Source organism: Hibiscus syriacus, unplaced genomic scaffold (genome assembly GCF_006381635.1).
Source record: "Hibiscus syriacus cultivar Baekdansim isolate YM2019G1 unplaced genomic scaffold, ASM638163v2 tig00110584_pilon, whole genome shotgun sequence".
Classification (NCBI taxonomy): domain Eukaryota; kingdom Viridiplantae; phylum Streptophyta; class Magnoliopsida; order Malvales; family Malvaceae; genus Hibiscus; species Hibiscus syriacus.
Genome location: NW_024062792.1, coordinates 832,324 through 844,708, shown reverse-complemented (window position 1 = coordinate 844,708; position 12,385 = coordinate 832,324). Strand labels below are relative to the sequence as shown.

At 36.0% G+C, this 12,385-nt stretch overlaps 1 protein-coding gene across 1 annotated transcript; it reads left to right on the top strand.

The window, feature by feature from the left end:
• Positions 1 to 8,403: 8,403 nt before the first annotated feature.
• On the top strand, positions 8,404 to 11,167 carry LOC120133626 (receptor-like protein kinase FERONIA). Its single transcript, XM_039150179.1, has one exon. It carries the CDS (start codon positions 8,426 to 8,428, stop codon positions 10,916 to 10,918), a length of 2,493 nt encoding a protein of 830 aa, XP_039006110.1. The 5' UTR covers positions 8,404 to 8,425; the 3' UTR covers positions 10,919 to 11,167.
• Positions 11,168 to 12,385: the final 1,218 nt, after the last annotated feature.

Below are 12,385 nucleotides of genomic sequence, written 5' to 3'. Positions count from 1 at the left end.
TCAGAAGTTGTCATGATATTTTTGGTCTCTTAAAAGATAAGACACTTTTGTCCCAATAAGGATTATTCATAATAACAGACACATTTTTTGGATCAATGCCTTGGATATTTCATGCATCATGCATTTATACATATTTTGCATTTTGTTATTTTCTTTGTATTCTCATTAACTAACAGAAGAATTCTTCAATAAAAGGAATAAATACTAGATACACCACCTCAAGCGTTGGACATACCCCATCCGCATAACATCCGCTTGAAAAAGAGGCGAATGGAGGCCAGAATCATTCAAATCGAAGAAAATATGGCAAAATTACATAAAGAGCTAGAGGATAAGATGTCTCAGAACAGTCAAAGTACCCTGCAGTCCATCAAGAAGAACCAGGAGTCCTTGGTCGATCAAATTATGGCCAAGTTATCGGGTCTCCAACAAGCTAATATACCAGGGGCAGGTTCATCTGAAAGAGTCACTATACCACCAACCCCACAAGTAGTTGTCTCACCCGGGATCTTACCCGGATTACAAGTGGACTCATCTGGTATCAAGGGAAAAGCCATATCTGGTGCAAATATACAAGCTTCCGCAACCAACATTGACAATCATCCGGAAAACTATCATATCCTGGATTTTGACGATGAGGATAAGGCAAAGAAGATGTAAGAGAAGATCAAGATGTTAGAAGATCATATGAAGATGGTCCAAGGGGACCATGATTACTATGGAGTGGACGCAATGGAGCTGAGACTGGTTCCAGATTTGGTGCTTCCACCAAAGTTTAAGGTCCCGAAGTTCGAGAAGTTCGACGGAAATAGCTGCTCTTCTGCTCATATCACTATGTTCTGTCGGAAGATGACAGGATATGGGGAAAATGACTAACTCCTGATTCACTACTTTCAAGAGAGCCTGTCCGGTTCAGTTATCCGGTGGTACAACCAGCTCAGCCGAACTCATATCAAGACATGGAAAGACTTAGCCAAGTCTTTCTTAGAACAGTACAAGTATATCAATGATATGAGACCAGACCGAGTTATGCTGCAGAGCTTGGAAAAGAAGCATAACAAAAGTTTCCGATAGTACGCACAGAGATGGAGGGATATGTCTGTACAGGTTCATCCACCTTTGGATGATAAGAAAACTAGAAAGCTGTTTGTACAGACCTTGAAGACGTCTTACTTCGGGCACCTTGTGGCAATTACATCGGGAACTTTCTCAGATCTAGTTATGGCTAGTGAGATAATCGAGCTAGCTATAAAACAAGGAAAAATTGAGGGAAGAGACTCGAGTGAGAGGCATCCCATGAAAAAAAAATAGTGAGAGATCAATAATGTCAACACCTACAACGCTAACAAAGGTGTTACGATCTCAACCACTGTAGTTGTAGCATCCGGTACTTCTAAATGAACTCAGAGAGAACCAAGGAATGAAAGGGAATTTTACCTGACTAATCTGGGGATTAGACCTCATAATGTCTTCCATAAAAAGACTCGCATCAGTTCAATCCCAATGACATATGAGGAGTTGCTCCCAACGCTAGTTGAGAAGAATCTTGTGACTCCGGTTCAATTCAAACCTAGAGAGGCCCCATATCCTAAAGGCCATGATATTAACGCCATATGCAGTTATCATATCGGGAGCTCAGGGCACACCATTGAGAACTGTGGGGCATTGAAACGTATAGTCTATAATCTGATCGATTCAGGGGCATTGACTTTCAATGAGTAATGTGGCATTCTGATTGAGTTGATTGGGGGCATCCATCAAGAGTTTTGTTGTGTTCTCATCTTGTTTGAAATTGTTTTTCTTTTGTGCTTCTTATGTTCAAAATTCACTTGACGTTCAAACATTTAAATAAAATGCATCCTTTTGAGGAAATGAACAAATTTTAATCTTGAATTCCTTGAATATCACCTTAATTAAAATATGTTTAATAATTTAGGTTGTAAATCTTTGACAAATAACAAGATTAAACCCTGCAAAACAAAGACCCCTTGGTCCTAATTTAAAAGATACATCAGACTACACGCTCTTCTCTTACAAGGATCGAGCTAGTTTTTTCTTCTCATGAAGAGTCCATCAAATGTTTGGTATTCAGGTATGTGTTAGGAGTGAACAAAATGGGGCAACTAGCACATGAGATTGCAAAGCTAATTGGTTTATACTTTTGTTTAAGACGTTCAGTGATGATCATGATCTTCTCAGATGAAATAGTCAAGTATGTGAATCTAGTTTAGGTCAGTTGCCTGGGAATTGAACTCTAACGATGAGATTTTCTGACCTTCAAAAACACCTAGACTATAACAGGTTCTTCTTAACAAACTTAAGGAATTGGACCCATATACCCATATTATAATATTATTTATATACAATAAAGCTTGAGTTGTCCCTCTAGAGCAATTGGTTAAACGCCCCGGCTTTATGGATAATATTCAGCTAGCCTGATAAAGATGATTATACTATACAATAAAGCTTGAGATGTCCCTCTAAGGCAATTGGTTAAACGCCCCAGCTTTATGGATAAGATTAAGCTAACTTGATAAAGGTATTTACATATTGATTTGTTCCTCTAGAGCAATTGGTAAAACGCCCCGACTTTATGGATCCAACTAGCCATTTAATGGTAAATCTAAATAAGAAGTTTCGGTAAAAATGGACTAAGGGAGTTAAGGAAAACATGTTATAGGCAAATACACACAAGAACTCAAGAATCTCAATTTTAGACCGATATTTCTGCACTACCTTTGTTAGATGAGCTTACAAAACTTGAACAAATGGAAGATTTCGGAGAACTGAAACAGAAATATTCTGAAAGGTCTAGCCATTGATTATGCTAGTTGTGTCATTTTGTTCGCCTTTGATCAAAATATCAAATCAAGAAAAAGGGTATGCCATGATCTTCACGATGATCGAATCGATGAAACAAACCTTAATGACCCATCTCTAAACCAACTTTTCGATCTTGATATTTGTCAAAGGTTTGCAGCTATCAAAGATTAAAATAACATTTGATTCTTTCGATATCCAATAAACTCTTATTTTATGATTTGCTTCAATTCTGAAACCTAGAAGGAGACAATATTTTCCAAAAATCCTTTTGATATTTTTCAAAATATTGAAAATTCAAAGGAAGAAAAGCATTTTCAAATAAGATGAGTTCTCTTGAAGCATGTCTTGGAAATCAACGAATATCTCTCCGAAGCTCAAGGTTGAAACTGGGGCAAGAGAAGCCAAATTTTTGGGGAAAATTTTGATAGGGAAAGGAAAACAAATTGTCTTAGGCTGAGGTTTACAAGAGTACACCACGGTGGAAATAAAGACAAACTGAGAGAATGAAGACTCCTCACGCAATTATTCCCTTCACAAATCAACATTATGTACATCGGATTTAAGTATATTGAAGAATCCAAGATTAATAATCAGAAATTCAAGATTTCAGCATCGAGAGTCATCAAGACTGACAACCAGAGATTGAGATTTCTCTCCAAACCCTAAAATAACATGTTTCGAATATACATTTTAGGCATACATAAGAGCATCGCATCCATAGCATCACATATATGCATAATTTTGCAGATTTATGCTAGAGTCAATTTAAACTTCATATCGAATGAGCCATCCCCGATTTCAACTTCACGAAGAATGATATCGTGCCCGATGAAGTGATTTAGTGTCATAATAAACATACCATCCACAGATTTAACTTCCTTAAGTCAACGATTAAAGCTTCTGAAAGGATTATCGATCACCTTTGAGATTGTTTCTCTCGAAACAAGGGGGCATCTCGCTCAAGACTAATTTACTCAAAACAAAGTTTTGTCTCTCTTAAGACAGTTTCTCTTAAAACAAAATTTCTCTTAAAACAAATTTTGTCTCTCTTGAGACAGTTTCCTTTGAAACAAATTTTGTCTTTCTTGAGACAGTTTCCCTTGAAAAAAAACCTTTGAAACAGTTTTTCTTGAAACACAAAAAACCTTGAGACAGTTTCTCTTGAAGCACAAAAAAACCTTTAAAATTGTTCTCTTGAAACACAAAAAAAAACCTTTGAAAATGTTTCTCTTGAAACACCAAATCTTCGAGTTCAGTTACGCTCAGCTCAAAGGCACATCATTGGTAGCATAGCTTAAGTCGAGAAAAGCTATATGTCAACGAAGACCTTTCGAGTTCGATCTCATTCAGCTTGAGTGTCTATCAACCACATGGTGAAATCAAAGAATTATTTTCCAGTCAAATTTTCAAACCAAGGTCTTTAAACCGAGAAGAAGACCGGAGTTGACTACAATTTGGCAACAATAAGCCACATTCCGATTCAAATTCTGAATTGCTGCTTCAATTCCAATTCAAGATGAACCCGACATCGCAACTAAGGAGTCATACATAACTCAACCTCACGACGAGGAAGTCATTTCAAGATTCAATTCAAATTGATAAATCAATCTCAGCATCAGATTTCAACTCTACAAAAGAGGATATTCGATGGGGATTTGACCCCAATATGGATGATGTTAAATTTGGATACATTTATGGTAAACGAAAAGTGTGTCTTTTAATCTTTGTCCTATCCCCGTTACACGACTATGGGCAAAGAGGGGCAGCTGTAGACACATTTTTTCTGACCACAATAAACACATATATATTTATATATTATGTATATATTACATATATATATATATATATAAGTATTATTATTGTTGTTTTACATTAACACGTTTACATTTATATTGTTTCTCTATTAGGCCCAAACTTGGATTGCATGTGGCCCAGCAGAGTGTTCTACCACACACACACGTGAGCCCAAACACGTACACCCCAACAGACCCCAAACATACAACAAGCTAGGGTTTTCAGAACCCTAGCATCCCAAGCGCTGCTCGACTGAACCCCGAAGATATTAGCGCCACATGCCCCTCATCATCGCAACAGCCACACGCGAAGCTCTCGATCTTCTCATGCTCCACGTCTTACCAACGCTGGTTTCCTCGGCAACAAACCAACAAGTCAAGTCAAGAAAAGCAGACCAACAAACAAGAGTTAGATTAGGACTCAAAGACTAGTCTAAAATAGGGTTTTTTAGTATTATAAATAAGCCTTGTAATTACCACACAAGGGACGGAGAGATTAGGCATGGATTACACACGAAAATACCTAGATATTGCACGTGAAATACTCAAAATACGCAGGATCCAAGGCTTGTAAACGTTCGAAAAGAAAGAAATAAAGAAAGGTAATACCTTTTTACCTTTAGTTCGACTGATTCTTCCTTGTATGCGTGGTTGCCTTGTTATATTTGCTCGAAAAAAACAAAAAGTTTTTGCCGATGAAAAGAGTGAGGCCCTTATTTTTGAAAAATATTTCTTAGATCTACTCTTCCCTAAAGCTTGGTTTTAAAAAAACTTTGATTTTTGAGAAGTGGAAGGAGAGAGCTTTCGGAAAAAGGAATTTTTTTAACTTTTACCGCCGATGACCGGCGGCCGACGCTGATCAACGGCGGCGGCGAGGTGGCTCAGGGCGGCGTATGGCCGATTTCTGAAGATGGCCAGTCCCTGTTCTTCATTTGGAATAACAAACGAGAGTATTTTGAAGGGGGTTGATTTCGGCTAAATGAAACAAATGAAAATAATAAGCCTTGACTTGGGCTTTATACAAGACCCGTAACCCACGACTTGATCCGGAACCAAAACAACCCGCACATTTTTAAATAATAATGGGGTAATCCTGTTTTTAGTCCCCGTCGCTTTAATCCTTGTATTTTGACCCAAAATCGATTTTAAAACCCCAATTCTCTTTTAATTTGGCCACTCAATTTGCCTTTCTTTTCAATTTAACCTCTTTTAACTTCAATTTACCTATTAAATTTTAATTGTTTTTTTAATTACTTGTTTCTTTTAATTACTTGTTTTTCTTATTATATATATATATATATATATATTACGTTTCACTAATTTTATTATTATTAGTATTGTTATATATATATATATATATTTATATTTCCTATTTTATTTCCTATATGTATATGTATATATTTTCTCTTACTTTTGATTTCCCATTTTATATTTTTATATTTTTATATTTTTATTATTTTACTTATATACTCTTACTTTTGATTTCCCATTTTATATTTTTATTTTTTACTTATATATATATACTTTTACCTTTTTATATTTTATTTATTTATTTATCTATTTTCTTTTATTTTTATTCTCTATTTTTATCTTTTTATCTTCCTTTTATTTGTTTTATTTATTTATCTACATTATCATCTTATTTTTATTTAGTTGTTTGCTATGTATATATTAGTGTTATTATTTTTCTTCATTTTTATTTATTTTATGTATTTTATTCATTTTTATATTTACTTTATTTTTTTATTACTTTCCTTATTTCATTTGTTTTACTTTCTTTATTATTTATTTATCTCTTTTAATACATATTTTAACTTTTAAAGGGTACGCTTTCAAATTAATCAATTGTAAGTAGTTGAGATCGCTATTTCATCTTTTAATTTAAAGTTACATTATTTTTTAACTAAAGACAACTGGAAATTATATAGTATCGAAAGGACAGTTCAATGGTGCTAACCCTTCCTTGACTGTACCGACTCTCGAATCCGACACATCACTTGTAAGACGCAGATCAGGTAATAAATAAGGTATCCGATCAATCTATTTACTTTTAAATAAATGATCGATGGTGACTCCAAATCGTTAAATTCAAGTCGAAACCCAATTCCGGAGCCCAACCGAAAGACGGTTCCAACACGTCCAGAGTCGATTAAAAAATCAATTCAACCCCTCTACGAAATCATTATTAACATGTGAACTATTATACCAATATAATGAACCACAACATCAATCTCTTTAATGTCGTATCGACATCATAATAATCAATTTGAATAAAAAATAAAATGAATTCAATGAAACGACATATCTTTTAACGGACTTATTACATTTTAGTCAAAAGGTAATTTTGTCTCTGCTAATATGGTCTATTTCATTGCTATTTTCCAACGTATAGACCACGAAGTAAAACACACGGCGAAGACTCTCTCAATTCTAGCCTTATATGATCTATATCTATCATCTTTATGGCTTTGAACTTTGAAATCATGGAAACTGCAATTCCAGTCACTGTTATGGACTCTCTCTCTCTAGTTAAAAACAGGGGTAAATTATTCAAATGACCACATTTGTTACACCATTTGTTTTTAACAGTAAGTGGCTAGATTGAAATCACTTAGATAGTTTTGTGGTAATATTGCAAAAATTGAAAGTATGGTGATCATATCAACATCAATCCCATAACTAAGTGGTCAGATTTTAAAATCCGAGCTCTATTCAATTTTTAACCCATAATCACCCGAACGACCTAGAGGAAAAATAAAAAAGAAATCAACCTTTTTCATCAACGGATTAATTACTTATATGATCACTCATTTAATCTCAATTCAAGAATCCACTTTTACATTAAATTAAGCTCAATTTTCATCTAATTTGGCCCATATTTTATATAGCGACTCTAATCACACATACTAATTAGGTAATCCATGTTTGGAGTCAATACTCCAATATTAACTCAGAAATTTAGATCGTTACAATACCCTCAAAATTGGTCAAAAATCAATTATACGCTCACACTCGATTTAAAAAATCAATTCAACCCCTATACTAAATCATTATTCACGTGTAAACTATTACATTAATATAATGAACCACAATATCAATCTCTTTAATGTCGTATCGACATCGTAATAACCAACTTGAATAAAAAATAAAATGAATTTAATGAACTTTCTCATCACAACATATCTTTTAGCAGACTCATTACATTTTAGTCAAAAGGTAATATTGTCTCTGCTAATATGGTCTATTCCATTGCTATTTTACAACGTATACGCCACGAAGTAATACACACGGCGAAGACTCTCTCAATTCTAGCCTTATCCGATCTCTATCATCTTTATAGCTTTGAACTTCGAAATCATGGAAAGTGCAATTCCAATCACTGTAATGGACTCTCTCTGTGTGTGGTTAAAAACAGGGATAAATTATTCAAATGAACATTTAACTATGAGGTTAGTGTCGAAATGACCATCGTACTTTCAATTTTGACAATATGACCATATAACTAAGTGGTTCCAATGTAGCTACCTTCCGTTAAAAATAGAGGGCGTAGCTGATGTGGTTGTTATTGACTAATGGCTAGTTAGAGGTCCTTATAAGTTACACCGTCTGTTTTTAATGGTAAGTGACTACATTGAAACAACTTAAGTAGTTATGTGGTCATATTGTTAAAATTAAAAGTATGGTTGTCATATTAACATCAACCCGATAACTAAGTAGTCATTTGGGTAGTTTACCCTAAATACAATAAATCTTGAAACAACTAAATATTCAATCCTACAAAGAAACTAGTGTATCTGTATCTGATCTACATGAAACCTTCGAGTATGTCTGAAAAGAGCAAAAACACAACCAGAAGCTCAATACCCTCTAAGTTTGGTATGTTCTTGTCGTCTTTCATCTGGTTTTTAGTAGTAACGCATACAATCTCTGTTGAGGCAGTATCTTCTTATGACTGTTCCTCGTTTGATGAACCATCTTCTCATGCGTCCAAAGTTTATGGGACAAATCCAGGTAACAGTGAAAAGCTACAGCCTTGCGTTACTACTAAAAAACATCCGCTGCTGTTCCAATTTCCTGTATCTCCAGGTCCCAATTTAATTCGCCTTCATTTCAATCCCTTCTCATATTCAGGCTTTAATATTTCCAAAGCATTGTTCTCTGTCAGTGCTGCTCACTTCACTCTTCTGAAAACATCCACTGCTTCGTACTCTAAATGCCTTCCGGATGATTGTTACATCGTGACGGAGTTCTGCATCGATGTCGACGACCAGGAGCTTAATGTAACATTCACCCCGTCACCGGATGTTGCTGATGCATATGCATTTGTGAACAAGATTCAGGTTGTCTCCATGCCTTCGAATCTTTACATCCGAGAAGTCGTTTCGCTGCCCTTGATTGGACAACCTTCCCCATATTATATCAAGAACTCGACAGCTCTCGAGATGATGTACCGACTGAACGTAGGTGGAGATTTGATCCCTGAGCAAGAAGATACCGGCATGCTTCGGAAATGGGTGTCCGATGAAAGTTTTTTGACGACTGATAAAAGTAACAGGGAATTATATCCTTCAGATGAATATCGATACTGGCTGCCAACGGTTATCCTTTCTTCGAATGTTCAAATCAAGCCAAGTTCGACGATGTCGGCATACGTTGCTCCAGGGAAAGTTTATGCTTCCGCAAGGACAGTTGCTTATGATGCAAGCAATCAAAATGGAGCTACATGGTTACTGCCAGTCGACTCTGGTTTCTATTACCTTGTTAGACTCCATTTTTGTGAGATCTCAAATAAGATTAAGGGCGTTGGTCAAAGAGTTTTCCATGTCTATATTGAGGATCAAACTGCTGAAGATAAGGCAGATATATTTCTCTGGTCTCATGGAGTTGGTGTTCCGGTTTATAGAGATTACGTCGTATACTTTGCCGAACATGCCAAGAGGGGAACAAATCTGTCAGTTTCAATACGAAACAGCAATGGTTCAATCGAGAAATCCATGCCAGCGATCTTAAACGGATTAGAAATTTTCAAGTTGTCCAATTTCAACAACAGTCTTGCAGGATCATTTTCATTTGGAATTGGAAAGTACTCGAATCCATTGACAAGACATGGTGGAAATTATTTAACTGTCGTAATTTCTGGTCGAATCTTCATCAGCATTCTTGTTCTAACTACTCTATGGCAATTAGTGGTTTCTTGTTGGAGAAGGCAGAGAGAAATATTTTTGCAGTCCCATTCATCGGACCATTTCCGGTGCTTCTCATTTGATGAGGTAAAGTTAGCCACTAACAACTTCTCTGCTGCTTTACTTCTTGGGACTGGGGGTTATGGGAAGGTTTACAAGGGATTCATTAATGGTGGCACCGACATTGTTGCGATAAAACGAGCCAATCCACGCTCTCACCAAGGGCTAAATGAGTTCCAAACCGAAATTTTTCTTCTGTCACAGCTCCGGCACTGTCACTTAGTCTCGTTGATCGGAAGTTGCAAGGAAAAGAAGGAAATGATACTCATGTATGACTATATGGCAAATGGAACCTTACGTGATCATCTATACAATATGAAGAAGCCTCTACTTCCATGGACGCGAAGGCTCGCAATCTGCATCGGTGCAGCTCGAGGGCTGCATTACCTTCACACGAGTTCAAAGCACTGCATCATACACCGTGATGTGAAGAGCACCAACATACTGTTAGATCAAAATTGGGTGGCAAAGGTTTCAGATTTCGGACTATCGAAAATCGGCCCCAACATGCTAACTCAATCGAATACGCATGTCTCTACGATGGTGAAGGGCAACTTCGGGTACTTGGATCCGGAGTATTACAAGCGTCAGAAGTTAACCGAGAAATCAGATGTGTACTCCTTTGGGGTAGTGTTGTTTGAGGTACTATGTGCTAGGCCTGCTATTCTACAAGGAACAGAACACTTGGAGGAAGAGCAAGAGAAGATAAATTTAGCCGAGTGGGCACTGCATTGTTACCAATCAGGGAGGTTGGATGAAATTGTTGATCCATATCTACAAGGTGCAATAGATCCAACATGTTTGACAACATTCACAGGTATTGCAAGGAAATGTTTGTGTGATAAGGGCATTGAAAGGCCAACAATGGGTGAGGTGTTGTGGAATTTGGAGCAGGCTTGGCTGCAGCAGGAGAGTGCTTGTTTACAAAACAATGGCGACGGCGGTGCAGCTGATGAATCGTCTGCGATAATAGATGTTAATGGAGCGCATTTAGAGGGCACTTCAGATCTCAGTCCAGGAGTAGAGTTCTCCGAGATCATAGCTCCGATCGGGCGTTGAGAATTCCGAAGCTATAATAATCCATAAATATAGTTTTAATTGTACAGTATATATAGTACCACCCTGTCATTGCTTCTTGAAACCTGATGGTTGAGCCATATAAACATCCTGAGTTCGAGCTTCTATAAGGTATGTGTATTGTCAATAGGTTAAGAAAATAACCTTCTTTTATACAACTAAAGCCGCTTAATAGGTTCACGGTAATAATAATCTTATGTCGACTGGACATTCAGAAAGTGGTGATGAGTCTGTGTTGTAGTCTTTGTTGTTGCAGGGACACTCACTGAAGCAAGTTGAACAGGTAGAGGAAACCTAGGAGAGTTAGCGGGTAACCGTACTGAATGCCTTTGTGAAAAAGGTTTTGACAGCTACAAAAGGAAAACAACTTTATTAAATTTCAAATATTTTGAGACAAATTTTAAGTTAAACATGTCTTTCAGATAGAAATTTTCCAGCCTCACCAAAATTTAAAAATAGCTACATGTTTAGTAGCTTAACTGTTATTTTTATTCTATTTTGACAACTTAACTATTATTTATTTTTTTAAATCATACGTAACTAGGGATGGGTATGGGACCCAAATCCGACGGGTTCTGATCAGACTCAACCTAATCGGGTCGGGTCGGGTTTTTTAAAAAGAAGTTCGTGTTCAGGTTGGGTCGAGTTCTTTTCAATGTGATGTTCAGGTCGGATCAGGTTCAGGTTTAGGCTAAAAAATATCCGACCCGACCTGAAAAAATATAATTTTACCTTATATATTTAGGAATAATTATAATAATACCCCTCTCTATATGTTATTTTTTTCAATAAAGTCACTGTCTTTATTGAATAAAAATAATATTTTTTTATTATTTCGGGCCGGGTCGGGTTTTTAAGTTATATATCGGGTTCGGGTCGGTTGGAATCTTGTTTTGGTCGGGTCGGATCTCCGGTGGAGAATTTCTTGTTCTCTGGTCGGGTCAGGTGGACCAAAAACCCGACCCAACCCGACCCATGCTCATCCCTATACGTAATGTTAAAAAGCAATAGAATTGCTGACATAGCATTTGAAAAATCAATAATGATGTGACACTATCTTATAGTGACAAGTTAGAATCATCGTTAATTTTTTAATGATGGGTAACTAAAATAAAACCAAAACCTAATATTAGATATGATTTTAAAACAAAAGTAGTTGGGTACTAAATGTGTCATTTTCCCTTAAAAAATATAAAGCATTTTTTATTAAAAAAGAAAAGAAAAATCAATCATATGATGCGATTTTCGTAGTTTTAGAGTTTGGTTATGCTACAATTAGTTTTTTACACCACAAATATTATATTCTTCCAAAGGGATATTCCTTTACTTGTTTTTAGGGTAAATTATAATTTTAGTAATTGAACTTTACTCTCTATTCTATTTCATTTATTATATTTTCAGTTATTTTTATTCATTGAACTTTTAGATTACTTATGTTTTGGTCACTCT

What these genes read in the sequence shown, in the direction of transcription:
- LOC120133626 (XM_039150179.1), top strand. Translation starts at nt 8,426, where the DNA reads ATGAAACCTTCGAGTATGTCTGAAAAGAGCAAAAACACAACCAGAAGC.